Source organism: Barbus barbus, assembly GCF_936440315.1.
Source record: "Barbus barbus genome assembly, chromosome: 19".
In the NCBI taxonomy this organism is placed as follows: Eukaryota; Metazoa; Chordata; class Actinopteri; order Cypriniformes; family Cyprinidae; genus Barbus; species Barbus barbus.
Window position 1 is genome coordinate 27,256,898 of NC_136747.1, and position 15,102 is coordinate 27,271,999.

At 38.0% G+C, this 15,102-nt stretch overlaps 2 protein-coding genes across 2 annotated transcripts; one reads left to right on the plus strand and one right to left on the minus strand.

Moving 5' to 3' along the window:
• Nucleotides 1-112: 112 nt before the first annotated feature.
• Nucleotides 113-8,422, minus strand: LOC306885619 (lipid scramblase CLPTM1L-like). Its single transcript, XM_079442268.1, has 17 exons — nucleotides 6,876-8,422; nucleotides 5,374-5,468; nucleotides 5,034-5,223; nucleotides 4,808-4,956; nucleotides 4,556-4,634; nucleotides 4,354-4,471; nucleotides 3,823-3,917; nucleotides 3,615-3,699; nucleotides 2,741-2,844; nucleotides 2,556-2,621; nucleotides 2,417-2,467; nucleotides 2,245-2,327; nucleotides 2,138-2,172; nucleotides 1,994-2,049; nucleotides 1,867-1,911; nucleotides 759-874; nucleotides 113-677 (listed from the first exon to the last, which is right to left on the minus strand). Exons 1-17 carry the CDS (start codon nucleotides 7,038-7,040, stop codon nucleotides 593-595), a joined length of 1,617 nt encoding a protein of 538 aa, XP_079298394.1. The 5' UTR covers nucleotides 7,041-8,422; the 3' UTR covers nucleotides 113-592.
• Nucleotides 7,588-9,437, plus strand: snrpd1 (small nuclear ribonucleoprotein D1 polypeptide). The gene is made up of 4 exons (XM_079442269.1): nucleotides 7,588-7,714; nucleotides 8,251-8,327; nucleotides 8,420-8,611; nucleotides 8,692-9,437. Exons 1-4 carry the CDS (start codon nucleotides 7,701-7,703, stop codon nucleotides 8,766-8,768), a joined length of 360 nt encoding a protein of 119 aa, XP_079298395.1. The 5' UTR covers nucleotides 7,588-7,700; the 3' UTR covers nucleotides 8,769-9,437.
• The last annotated feature ends 5,665 nt before the right edge of the window (nucleotides 9,438-15,102 follow it).

Sequence of the window (15,102 nt, forward strand, 5' to 3'; positions counted from 1 at the left end):
ATAAATAAACATATTTTTATAAACCACTGGAGGTTTAGTAGGCAAACAGTTCATTTAATACAGTCAAAAATGAATGATTAAAAAGCAAAGAAATGAAGGCGGTAGAAGGCATGAACTGTTTAAGTCTCTGTAATTAAGCAGCTGAATCACAGAAACACTTTTAATGGAATGAAACGCAAAAACGAAAATACATCATTCTCTCTGAACACAACCAACAGTCATGTTACTAAAATTAATCCATATTCAAAACAAATCACATAATTAATCTGAAACTCTGGTCTTTTGGCACCCTTGAGATATGGTCTTAAAACACTATTTGAGACTGAATAAAAGGTCCCATCCAAATACATTCTGTAAAATTAAACCAAGCCTTTCATAGTTGTACATCTTGTCCTATAATTGAAGGAGATATAGCAACCGTTTGCGCTGCCGGACGCTTCACGCATGTCTCAGTCGAGTCAACAGTGTCTGTTAAATTTCTCTGATTAGCAGAGCACAACTGAGCTCAGAGAGACAAATACAGTATTGTTCCTTGCTATTGAAACCGATGGCTGATCTTAAGATAACGCTGAGCTGTTCTGTTGTGAGGATGTCAGTCTTTATGGGATTTTCCTTTGGGCTCTTCATCGTAAGACACGCCGTACTCGTTCATTCTGGTTTTATCCACTGGATAGAGCCTGAAAGCACATCAACATCTCATGTAACATCTATACGAGTTCAAACATCAGCTCTGGATCAGTTTGACTGCGGTTTCTCACCATCTCTGATAGAGGTATACGAGGAACACCACGTCATCTCTGAAACACGCTAACCGATGTGACGTGGGCATCGTGATGATGAATGCAAAGACGTCATCGATAAACGTATTAAAAGCCTGTTGAGAAAAATGTGTCAAAATTAGGCCTCTATTACTAAAATACAAACATACACATATGCAATGATCTTTATTTTTTGTCAATATTAGCAGTCAATAATTACTTTATTAAATCAGAAACCTAATGAGAAATAAATGTGTTAAACTGATAGATTGTGCTATTTTATATAAAAAAAAATATTTAAATGCACAAATTGCACAATGGGAAATATGGAGAACTATTACATAATTTTTTTTTGCATGTACCTGATACCCATTGCAAAGGACAAAAATAAAAACATTAAAAAACTAATTAAAAGAATAAATGAAAAAAATAGTAAAATAATATAATATATATATATATATATATATATATATATATATATATATATATATGTAATTTATTAAGTCTGACAACTATCATGATATATTATTATTTTAGTTTAGTATTATTATTTTTTTTTACAAAATATGGAAAACCAATATGTGTGTATATATATATATATATATATATATATATATATATATATATATATATATAAACAGAAATCTGATACCCGTTGCATAGAAAAAGTTTGTTTAGATAAAAATAATTAAAAGAAAAATATATAATTTATTGTATAATTTATGTAATTTATATATATTTTTTTATATATAAAAAACAAAATATATAATTTATTGAGTCTGACAACTAAAGTGACATTACTTTACTAATTTGTTGGATTTTATGTTGGTTTATTTAAAAAATAATAATAAAAATGTATTTAAAATAATGCATAATTCACAACAGTAAATATGGAGATTTGTTTCACAAGTTAAAAAAAGATAAAATAATTAAAGAAAAAAACTATTGTATATATTAAATTTCTTTATTTTTTCCAATTCAGAGCCATGTCGGACTCATTACTGTAAAATGGAATTATCTGCCGAAACATATATAGTTTCTTCATATATCATGCATTAATAATGCAAACAGCATCGGAGCGCTTTATGACTGTGGTATCGTCTCTCACCTTGTACATGAAGGCTTTCCAGGGCAGATGAGCGACTGATTTCAGCTGTTAACGCAAAAGCATTGGTTATTAAATCACACATTATTTCAATATTCTGAATGCAATAAGTATTTTAGACTGAACAGACCTTGTAATTTACAAACAGTTGAGGCAGCATAAAGAGGAATCCAAAGGCATACACCCCTAAATCAGAGCAACAACGATCAATTACATTTCCATCATTAATGTTTCTAAATGAATCAGTCGTATAAAGCTACAAAATGAAACATACCATTGACTAAACTGTTAATAATCCAGGAGTACCAGCTGTATAAACACAAATATTCATCAGTTGTGCAACTTTTTCAGCCAAAAAAAAAGTTTAATACTCTGTTTTACCTTTTGTACTTGACAAACACAAGAGCGTAACCGGCTCCGCTGATACACAGAGGATACAGCAGATACGACAGATACTTCATCGCCTGCTCACACGAACAACAGTCAAATACATCTTCAGACACATATCTAAACATACCCAGAAGACTGGGGTTTGGATGAAGCTTTAACTCACCAGTGTGTCATATTCCTCTGTCCGTTTCTCTGATTCATCCAGCTTCCCAAACTGAAGGATAGATCAGGAACAATTAATCGCTGTTAACTCTGAGAGACAACACTGTTTAGAGAGCTAAAGAGAAACCATGAGGGTTTACCAGGAATGTGGGAGTCAAGCCCCTCCATATGATGTGTATTTTAAACGCTTTCTTCACTTTCCACACCTGAAAAACAACAAGAGCAGAAATACACAGACAAAAGCTACAGGTGGATGTTCATTATGAATCAAATCTGCAGCAGAGATGACAAATAACACCAAAACATGAGTGAAATCTCGTTGCACCTCTATCAAAGAGCCGATCCCAGCAGGAACCAGCACCAGCAGACTGGTCTGCTCATCCAGCAGATACAGGAAGATCACAATGGTGCTGAAACATCTCCACAGCACTGAGAAACACACACACAAACACATCCAATCATCTAAAACATGCAAACTACTTTGGATGAATCATTTGGCTCATATTATGATAAGTGATGCAACCATATCTAATTATTTTATAAATAAAAATTAATTTATCGATTATCAAAAAATAATGAAGCTATATTTAAAACTATATGCACTATACTAAAACTAAATATTATATTAATATATATCATTATTCTAAAATATTATATTTTATATCGTTTATTTATAAATTCCAGTTTAGCCACTTTAATTTAAATTTCACAAGATAAAAATAAAAAACACTGAATGTAAAATGCATTCAGTATCAATTATTTATAAATTACATTTATAAATTTTGAATTTGTATTTTTACATTTACTGTTTTTATTTCAATTTTAGTCATTTTGTTCTGTTTGTCATTTTTAGTAGCTATATATATTTATTATTTTTTTACTTCAGTTTTAATTATTTTAGCACTTGAAGTTATGCAAATAAATGTTGACATGGCCACTAGCTGATATAAAATACATTTACGTTTTTTATTTTTTTTTAAGTTAACATTTATTTTAATTTTAAATGGCAATTAATTAATCAAATCCTGATTATAGTGCATTATAAAACTCTATTGCATTTTGTTCAGTTTCACTGATGTGACAGCTGCTCGTTTGACCAGATTTCCACTAACACATCACTTCTGTAAAAGTACTTTGCATGTATTACAGGCATGTTGTGTGAAGGGAAGGTTATTGCTGAACTAAGCTTGTTTACAGACCTGCTTTGCTGGACATCCCAACCATGCTCTTCTTGTGTTTCCAGAAACTGATGTCGTTTTTGAAAGCCAGAAAATCAAACAAAAGCTGGAAAAAAAACCAGCATGTTTTTAGTGCAGTGAAATAAGTCCCATCAGCATCTGCAGTATGAACAGCGTTTAGAAAGTGTTAACACAATATGATGAATCTCTGTGTAAAACACACACTTACATGGAACGCAGCCACAAAAAAGGTGAGTGCGAGGAAATATAGATTGGTGTCCACAAATATCCCCTTGATTTCATCAGCATCCTTTTCAGTGAAGCCTAGAGTAGAAAACAATGCTGTGACTTATATTTTCTGTTTAGCAGTCCAAAACAGTGAACTGTTATATATATGTAAAATGATTTTATATAAACCATTAACTGATTGAACTTAATGGACATAAAATGTATCTAAATAAATAATAAATCTTAATACAGTACATTTAAATAAACCACTTGAGGCAATGCAATTAATCAGCTAATTTCTTTTAATTTTATGGTTGTAAAAATCTTTCTTTTTTTCTTTTTTTTAGTAAGTATTGTACAAAATAGGTGTTCATTCAAATTAAGTTGTTGCCGGTAATAATAACATACAGTTATAATAACCCTATAATAAATAAACAAGTAAATAAAAATCACTGTGGTTCTTAATTTCACATCAAAGCCACTTAACCTTGACAGATTCCCTTTAATTACCCAGGAGTCAGGCGATTCTTACCAAACTGCTGCAGTGAATAAACGGCGTCCTGCATATGGATCCAGAAGCGCAGTTTCCCCAGAGCGATGGAGTCGTATGAGATGGTCAGAGGCAGTTCAGTGCTGCTGCTGTTGATTTCCTGCAGGACACGAAACACATTATCACTCTGTGAGCACGCTCACTACAGCAGCTGCTAGATTAAAACACGGGAACACAGCAGCACCATTAAATCCTTCACTCTGTTGCTCAGCTCATCTACAAACAGCAGCGGCAGGTAAATCATCTTCTTCCCGCTCTGATATCTGCAGGATAGGAATGTAAAGAAGAATTAGAGAGACAGGTAGGAAGATGAAAAACATGCTTTTAAATGTGGTAAGACACAGCAATTATCTCATAGATTTATTGCTTCATCCCTTAATGGACTAAAGGTCACTGCAGAGGTCAGGTGTAATGTGAATGAACCTAATAGACTCACACTCTCATGTAGCGGTGCACATCTCCAGGAAGAGCCTCTCGATCAAACAGGAAGTTCTCAGACACCACGTTCACGGTCAGACGGGAACGCCAGTGAGAAACGGGCCGGTCCAGCTCAGAGTCACTGCTTTGCTTTTGCCGATCTGGTTTCTGAGTACAAATCAGATTCATTAACAGGAGCAGGAAAAGAAAACTTGTTCAGATGCAGGACGTGGGTGTGGCCTCACCTGCGGCTCGTCCTGCCCCGTGATCAGGCTGATCTCTGGAGGTTTGGGCAGCATGTATGTGGTCAGTTGCGTGACTAAATGCACCTGGTGCGGATCCTGCCACGGCGAGACTCCTGCCTGATGCAGGAACACCACGGCGTACAGCGTGCCATTCTTGCGGGTCTTCTTCGGCAAAGACACATTAACTAACCTTGAAAAGACAGAACAGCACAGCTGTGAGAGAGCAGATCAGGTATGTGCTAGTTACCTGTAATTGACACAAATGAAGCCCTACATGATAGAAATACAGAGAAACTGTGATAAAATGTGTTAGTTATCAACTAAATGACATTGCTTTTACCTTTCAAACCTGGTGTTGACATCAAACTCTTCCTCTCTGTGGATCAGACTGTGTCCACCGTCAGCACTGGGTCTTAATGCAGTGTAGACGCTTAGCTAAAGAACACACATACATAATATCACTCTTATTGCATTTATTATTATATATATTCTTATTGTTTACTGTAATGTGTTTTGTACTGTATAATGTTGATTATTTGCCATTTATATAAATAAATTAAATAAATGTCTGTCTAATGTAGGTGAAATGTGGAAATATTTAGAGATAAATGGTGTAAAAAAATCTAAAAATATATATGTGACCCTGGAGCACAAAACCAGTCTGAAGTCGCTGGGGTATATTTGTAGCAATAGCCAAAAATACATTGTATTGATTTTTTATTTTATGCCAAAAATCATTAGGATATTAAGTAAAGATCATGTTCCATCAAGATATTTTGTAAATTTCTTACCGAAAATAAATCAAAACTTCATTTTTTATTGGTAATATGCATCGGTAAGAACTTCATTTGGACAACTTTAAAGGCGATTTTGTCAATATTTTTGCCAAATATTGTCCGATCCTAACAAATCATACATCAATTGAAAGCTTATTTATTCAGCTTTCAGATAATGTAGAAATCTCAATTTCGAAAAATTGACGCTTACGACTGGTTTTGTGGTCCAGGGTCACATATATAATTAAAAATAATTCAAATAAATTAGATTAAAAATGAGATAAAAAAAATAAACTGATAAAAAAAAATGAAATATAGCCAGAGATTTAAATAAACAAATAAATAGAATAAAATATGAATAAATAAAAAATTAATTAAAATATATAACTAAACAGATAAACATGAGATTACAATAAATAAATAGACAAAAATAATAATAATGAGATTAAATAAACAAATATATAGATAAAGAAGATGAATAAATAAATAAATTAATACATAAAAAAAAATAAAAATGCATAAATATTAATTAGATTAAAAAATAAATAAATTGATGAATAAATAAAATTAGATTAAAATATATAAATACATAAATAAATTGATATATACCTAAACATTAGATTACAATCAATTTAAAATATAGGCAAATAAAAAAAAAATTGATTAAACTTAATAGATAAAAAGTAAACATTAGTTAAAATATATTAAACTATAGATAAATAAAAAAGTAATCATAAATGATAAATCAAATTATGTATAACGAATAAGAAATTAAGTAAATATATAGTTCAGTGCTTTAATGAGTAAGAAAAATGGAAACATTTTTACAGTCTTTACATAAGAAACTACACAGATGCCTTTTAAATTGTAGAATTGGGGCCCCTTGCACAAGAATGATCATATTTGGGGATCAGTGGCATCTAAAAGATTGAAAATGCCTGTGCTAATGTACGAAAATGTAATGTTATTTATTAATGCATAGACATATGTAGCAATATGTGTCTCTATAAAGACCAGGTTTGACATGCACTGTGTGATATAAGCAGTAAATGCGCATGGCACTCACCTGCAGGCGAGGGCTCGCGGCCAGGTAAGGAGAGATACAGCTGTCACTCTCGGGTGTCTCGCAGGGTTTGGTGTAAACGATCCCGAACATCACCCAGCATGTGTGCAGCACATAGAGGAGGAAGACCCCCACGATCACACTCGTCAGAGAGGTCTTAGGAAACATCTTACTGCATCAATCACAGCACACACACGAGCAACATGCTGCTCAGCTGCCAATCAAATCAGTCTAAACCCGCGCATCAGCATCGTTCAAAACATCTCCAGACTGTTCTTCTTCTGATATCTCATCCGCTTTCACTGCAGCATCCCGTATAAAGTCACCGATGAGTCTTCATGATGCTCGAGTCACTTTAGACGTGATGTTTCAATGAGCGCTTACTTCCGGGTTTCACTTCCTGTTACAGAGGTTGCCAGATTTGGTCCCTTAAACGTTTTGAATATCAAATAATGTTGCTGTTTTAGAACTGTAAGCTCTTTAAAACATTTAAAAAAATATTTATTGCGACACGTCTTTGGACTTCTATGATCCAGCCGTGGATATAAAGACTTTTAAACGTATTATCACAATTAAAATATAATATACACAATTGTAACCTCGTTTTTATTTACGTGAATGTTTGTTTGATATTAAAAAAACGCTAATTAAATATTTATAAATATATTCTACTAATGTGTAAAAATATTGTAAACGGATTCTACTTCCGTTTCGCACAGGAAGTGATACCCCTCATAGCTCCAGTAGCATCCGACGCTTCTCTGTCGTTTTGCGCTACAATTTTTTCTCATTTCGGTGGAGGATTTACCCTTAAAATCCACCGCCAGCATGAAACTCGTCAGGTAATAAACATCTATGTGTATTATATTATTAATATGCACTAATAACACACAGCGAGGTGTGATGTAATCTGACGGATGGCGTTAGATGTGTATGTAGCTGTTAGCTTAGCTTCAGCAGGCGGGAATGAATGAATGAATCAGAATGTGTTTGTTTGGGGTTTTTATTTCATTATTTCCTTGTTTTAAATGCACTTGTTTTTTAACATGTAATTAGTCTTATGTTTATGCAATTAAGTTCTGCATTTGACACAGTTTGTAGACGCGGGCCTTAAATCTATCAAACGCAGCAACAGAAACAATGCTAATAACTTTCTGTTTGCTTGCTACTACAATAAAATCTGCTAAACGCATGTAGAGAGATTTATATATTAATGCTATTAGGGAAATATATAATGAATGTTTAAAGTACAATTTCCCATTTTTATGTAGGTTATCCAATATAAATAAAGCCTTTGTGTGAAGTTCCTTGTATGTGATGTTTGTGCTGCTGTAAAGATGTTTATTGTGATGAGTCGTTTTTGATTGTGATCCTGCAGGTTTTTGATGAAATTGAGCCATGAAACAGTCACTATCGAGCTGAAGAATGGCACACAGGTCCACGGGACAGTTACAGGTAATTATGATTAAAATTAAAAATGTTTCCACTGGATTCTGTAATTCTTGAATTGATGGATGTCTATGTTTTCTCTTGAATCCTGCACACAGGTGTGGATGTCAGTATGAACACTCACCTCAAAGCTGTGAAGATGACCCTCAAAAACAGAGAGCCCACTCAGCTGGAGTCTCTCAGTATCCGCGGCAACAACATCCGCTACTTCATCCTGCCCGACAGTCTTCCTCTGGACACGCTGCTGGTCGACATCGAGCCCAAAGTCAAGTCAAAGAAGAGAGAGGCTGGTGAGTGTTGAAACAAATCATCTAAACGTGACATTCAGCCATTGATACTGATGTATAATTTGTTTCTCTCTGTCTTGCAGTTGCTGGTCGGGGTCGAGGAAGAGGACGGGGTCGTGGCAGAGGAAGAGGTCGTGGCCGCGGCGGGCCGAGGAGATGAACGTCTCCAGCCACTCTACATTAGTGTGCTTTTGTACAGCATTTTTTGTTTTTCATTCAGAAAATATTTTGATGCTCATTTGTTTGAATTTTGTACATTAAATTCATTTCTTTTGAAAACTGTTTTGAGTCTTTTGTTTAGCTGCTGAACTGTTTGTATTGATCATAAGGCAGAGATGTTTCTGCATAGGTGTCTGGTTATTTTTCTACATTAGTCAATAAAATGCTTGATTTAACTTGTGTAGATGTTTGCTGAAAGATGTAACTTTATTTAAGTGATAAGACTGTGTCCGATAATATTATTTTTTTTATTTTTCGGAAAAAAAAAGTGAGAGTTTGTGTTCCATTTATTCAATGTATTTACTGCAGTCGGTACTGAAAGGCGCTCTGTTAGATCGCTGTTCATTGGAAATCTGGAAATAATGAAAGAAATTTATGTTCTTAATACAAATATTTCTGGTTATGCACAAAAAGTTTTTCAATTCAGTCACAATTATAATTTTTTTATAATGCTCGAAAAATCCTGATCCAAGTTTTGTTTTTCAAATATGTTAAAAATAGCTTTACTTTCCATAAAAAGTTATGATCCAGCTTTGTTATTTTTACTTTGGTTTAACAACGAAAAAGTATTGTAGCAATATTGCCCAAACGTATTTATTAAAGCCTATTTAAAAAAACAGCGATTCGATTTTTTTTGCTTTCATTTTTATTTAAAATACCGTATGTAGCTGACATCATAATCAACATATCAATTAAATTAATTTTCTTTTTTTTATTAAAATCCTAACCCAACTCAGTGAATCATTCTAAAGAGTCGACTCACCAGAACGATTTCTTAGCGAATCGGACACTTTTAGCTAGTTGTCTTTTAGCCAAACAGACCGCAGGGAACAAACTGGAGCTGCCTGCCAAAGGTTAGAAAAGCCGTCAGGATTTGCTTTTTTTAAAACGCGTATGCATATATTTTCTTCACGTTGCTTAGGGCACATCGTTAGTAAAATGTCATCCAGCGGGTTTTTCATGTACTTTGCTTTTGGCAGTAATTTACTGAAAGAGAGACTTCATCTAAAAAACCCATCAGCTGTGTTTCACTGTGTCGGCAGGATACAGGTAAACAAACACATTATTTGATCGATTACCATATTAAGCACTTATTTAATTGAGATACGTACATAAAATGACAAAATAGACATTGAAAGTATTGTGTACATTAAATTTAAAATGCTTGGAATTAACCTTCGCTGGAATCAGAAATATCTACTCTATAAAACAACAGAAAGGATGTAAGGAAATTGCATTTTGAAACAATGTTACCAAGTCAAGTCAAGTCTGCTTTATTGTCAATTCTTCCACATGTACAGCACATACATACAGAGAATTGAAATTGTGTTACCCTCAGACCCTTGGTGTAAACAGTTAACATTAAACACGTTCAAATGCAGATAATACGGTTTAAACATATGTACATACAACTCTATAGCTATACAAGTAAGGACATTGTAGAAAAAAAATAAAGAAATAGATAAAGTGGCATAAGGCGCATGGCAGATAGTGCAAACCAGTTAAATAAAAACAAAACTGTGCAGATATATTTGTAGTGCAAAGAGAGCTTATCAATCTGAGAACATTGTAGAAAAAAATAAAATAAAATAAAAAGATAGATAAAGTGACATAAGGCACATGGCAGAATAGATGGAGTGCAAACCAGTTAAATAAACCAAAACTGTGCAGATATATGTGTAGTGCAAAAAGAGCTTGTCAGTCTGAGGACATTGTAGAAAAATAAAAAAGATAGATAAAGTGACATAAGGCACATGGCAGAATAGATAGAGTGCAAACCAGTTAAATAAAACAAAAACTGTGCAGATATGTGTGTAGTGCAAAAAGAGCTTGTCAGTCTGTTAAATCGACAGGAGAACAGTCTTTTTATGAGACTATCCAAAGAGGTAGTTTGCAGTCAATGCTGGATGAGGTAGTGAACAGTCCAATGCTGCACAAGTGAGAGGTGCTGGTCACAGTTTGTAAGTAGGTGGGGGTGGCTGGTCCTGGGGGTGTGGGGAGCCGTGGGGGGAGGGGGTCTCATAGTGTCAGAGTTCAGTGTTGTATGGGGTAAAAAGAGGGGAGGGGGGGCAGGGACGGGAGGGAGTTCAGCTTCCTGACAGCCTGATGTATGAAGCTGTCCTTCAGTCTGCTGGTCCTCGCCTGGAGACTCCGCAGTCTCCTCCCTGATGGTAGCAGACTGAAGAAGCTGTGTGTCGGGTGGGTGGGATCACCTGCAATGCGGAGGGCTTTGCGGGTGAGACGGGTGCTGTAGATGTCCTGGAGGGAGGGGAGAGAGACACCAATGATCTTCTCAGCTGCTCTCACTATTCGCTGAAGTGACTTGCGGCAGGATGCGTTGCAAGCGCCATACCACACAGTGATGCAGCTGGTTAGGATGCTCTCGATGGTGCCTCTGTAGAAGGTGCACATGATGGGGGCCGGGGCTCTGGCTCTTCTGAGTTTGCGGAGGAAGTAGAGACGCTGCTGTGCTTTCTTGGCCAGTGCTACAGTGTTGTTAGTCCAGGAGAGGTCCTCTGTGATGTGCACACCCAGGAACTTGGTGCTGCTCACTCTCTCCACAGTCGCACCGTTGATGGTCAGAGGGGCATGCTGAGTGTGTACTCTCCTGAAGTCAACAACAATCTCCTTCATCTTCTCCATATTCAGAGAGAGATTGTTGTCACTGCACCACCCGGCCAGGCGGCTCACCTCGCTCCTGTAGTTTGTCTCATCTCTGTTGCTGATGAGACCCACCACAGTTGTGTCATCCGCAAACTTAATGATCAGGTTAGAGTTGTGTGACGGTGTGCAGTCGTGGGTCAGCAGAGTGAAGAGGAGGGGGCTCAGCACACATCCTTGGGGGGCCCCAGTGTTCAGTGTGATGGTGCTGGATGTGTTACTGCCAACCCGTACTGCTTGAGGTCTCCCGGTCAGGAAGTCCAACAGCCAGTTGCACAGAGAGGTGTTGAGCCCCAGCTGGACCAGTTTGTGTGTGAGCTGTTGAGGGATGATTGTGTTGAATGCTGAACTGAAGTCTATGAACAGCATCCTGACATATGAGTCTTTTTTGTCCAGATGTGTGAGGGCTGGGTGGAGGGCAGTGGCGATGGCATCATCGGTCGAGTGGTTGGACCTATATGCAAACTGGAAGGGGTCAAGTGAGGGGGGGAGGACAGACTTGATGTGGTGCATGACTAGCCGTTCAAAGCACTTCATGAGAATAGGAGTGAGTGCTATTGGACGGTAGTCATTGAAACAGGATGGAGATGACTTCTTCGGGACTGGAATGATGGTGGTAGCTTTGAAGCATGTGGGGACAACGGCCTGATTTAGCGAGATGTTGAAGATGTCTGTGAAGACATCAGTGAGTTCCACTGCACAGTCTCTCAGTACACGCCCAGGAATGTTGTCAGGACCCGGAGCTTTGCGTGCATTGATCCTGCTGAGGGACCTCCTCACGCTGTCCGGGGAGAGCGTCATCACCTGGTCGCCGGGAGGAGGTGGAGTCTTCTGTGCAGTGGTGCTGTTTTGTGCCTCAAAGCGAGCAAAGAAGGCATTCAGCTCGTTCAGCAGGGGGATGGTGCTGTCACAGGTCTGTGGTGGGGGCTTGTAGTCCGTAATGGTCTGTATCCCCTGCCACAAGCTCCGTGAGTCTCTGCTGTCGCTGAAACGATGGGCTATCCTCCTGGAGTACTGTCTCTTGGCCTCTCTGATGCCGCGGGATAGGTTGGCCCTAGCTGTCTCCAGGCCCTCCTCATCTCCAGCTCTAAAGGCAGCGTTCCGAGCCTTCAGCAGTCTGTAGACTTCCCCTGTCATCCACGGCTTCTGGTTGGCCCGGACAGTGATGGACTTTGTGACTGTTACATCATCAATGCACTTGGAGATGCAGGCAGTGACAGTCTCCGAGTACTCTTGGAGGTCTGTAGTGTTGTTGTATGTGGCAGCCTGTTTAAACATATTCCAGTCAGTGGTGTCAAAACAGTCCTGAAGTGGCTCTGACGACCCTTCCGGCCACACTTGAATCTGTTTGTGTATTGGTTTGATGACTTTGACGAGCGGTCTGTATGCAGGCATAGCATGACAGTGATGTGGTCTGAGGCTCCGAGGTGGGGGAGGGGGAGGGCCTTGTAAGCTCCTCTCTGGGTGGTGTAAACAAAGTCCAGGGTATTTTTTCCCCTTGTTGGAAAGTCTATGTGTTGATGTATTTTTGGGAACACACTCTTTAAGTCTGCGTGGTTGAAATCCCCGGCCAAGATGAGAAAAGCATCTGCTGCTCACTGGTGTGCTGGTACAGTTCATTTAGCGCCTCACTCCTGATGTTGTTGTTGGAGCTGGGAGGGATGTATACAGCAACTAGCAGTATGGCTGTATATTCCCTCGGTAGATAGAACGGCCGGCACTTAATAATCATAAACTCCACCAGGGGTGAGCAGTGTTTGCAGACCACAACAGCGTCGCGACACCATGCATCATTGATGTAAACACAAAGCCCGCCGCCGCGGATCTTACCTCACTCGACGAGAGCTCTGTCAGCTCGATAGCATGTTAGCTGGTCGAGCTGTATGGCGCAGTCCGGTACGCTGTTGTTAAGCCATGTTTCCGTAAACACAAAAACACAACAGTCTCTTACAGTCCTCTGAGTGGAGCGGAGTAGTCGGATGTAGTCCAGTTTATTGTCCAAAGAGCGTACGTTCGCCAGTACGATGGTGGGGATAGCTGGCTTGTGTGGATTGGCCGCTAGCCTAGCTCGGATACCTCCGCGCTTACCCCTCTTCTGCTTCCTCTCACGCCGCTTGTAGCGCCTCAGCTGTGGGCGAGATGCAGTAGTGGGGGTCGGTGATGGAGTAGGCTTTCGGAACAGGCCGAGGTCCCGCAGCTCTTCGGCGTGTGCTGAGTTTAACTCAAAAAATGTGATTCTGCCGACATCGAGCAGAAACTCACGACTGTATGCGCGCTTACAGACAGGTAGACGAGACGAAGATGTTCAAAAACATTGCGACTTACAAGACAAAAAACACGAAAACACCGTTCTGTCGGGAGAGAGAGAAGCCGCTGCGATTGTGCGCACCGCCATTTTGTATCCAAAAAAAAAACACCTACCTTGGTGGTTTTCAAGATGCAACTGATCCAATATTACTTGGGAAAAAATAGTTTATTACACTTTTCCCCTCTAACTAACTGTATGGTTAGATATACAGGTGCATATCAAAAAATTTGAATATCGTGAAAAAGTTTTTTTTTGGTAACTTATTTCAAAAAGTTAAACTTTCATATATTCTAGATTCATTACATGTAAAGTAAAACATTTCAAAAGTTTTTATTTTTATTTTGATGATTAGAGCTTACAGCTCATGAAAGTTAAAAATCAGTATCTCAAAACATTAGAATATTTACATTTGAGTTACAATTAATGACCATACCTACAGTATAAATTCCGGGTATCTCTTGTTCTTTGAAACCACAATAATGGAGAAGACTGCTGACTTGACAATGATCCAGAAGACTAAATTTGACGCCCTCCACAAAGAGGGTAAGTCATAGAGGGTCATTACTGAAAGGTGTGGCTGTTTACAGAGTGCTGTATCAAAGCATATTAAATGCAAAGTTGACCGGAAGGAAGAATTTGGGTAGGAAAAGGTGCACAAGCAACAGGGATGACCAAGCAAGCTTGAGAATACTGTCAAGCAAAGCTGATTCAAACACTTGTGAGAGCTTCACAAGGAGTGGACTGAAGCTGGAGGCAGTGCATCAAGAGTCACCACGCTCAGACGTCTTCAGGAAAAGGGCTACCAAGCCACTTCTCAGAATCAGAATCAGAATGAGCTTTATTGGCCAAGTATGTTTACACATACAAGGAATTTGTTGTAGTGACAGAAGCTCCACAGTGCAACAGAAAGACAGTAACAGGACAGGACACGGGTAATAAAACAAAATAACAAGAAATAGCCAATAACCAATGTACAAAGCAGCAAAAAAAGAAAAACAAAAAAAAACACAATATATAATATAGACAACTATGTATGTACAGGTCAAGTATGTGCAAATTAGAAATTATAAAAATTAAAATAAAATAAGTGAGTGTGGTGAATGGATGATGTATTAGTTGTGTGTTCCACGTATATTATTGAGTGTTCATGAGCTGTATTGACTGAGGGAAGAAACTGTTCCTGTGTCTGGTCGTTCTGGTGCACAGAGCTCTGTAGCGTCGACCAGACGGTAACAGTTCAAAGAGGTTGTGTGCTGGATGCAAGGGGTCCAGAGTGATTTTGCCAGCCCTTTTGTTCACTCTGGAT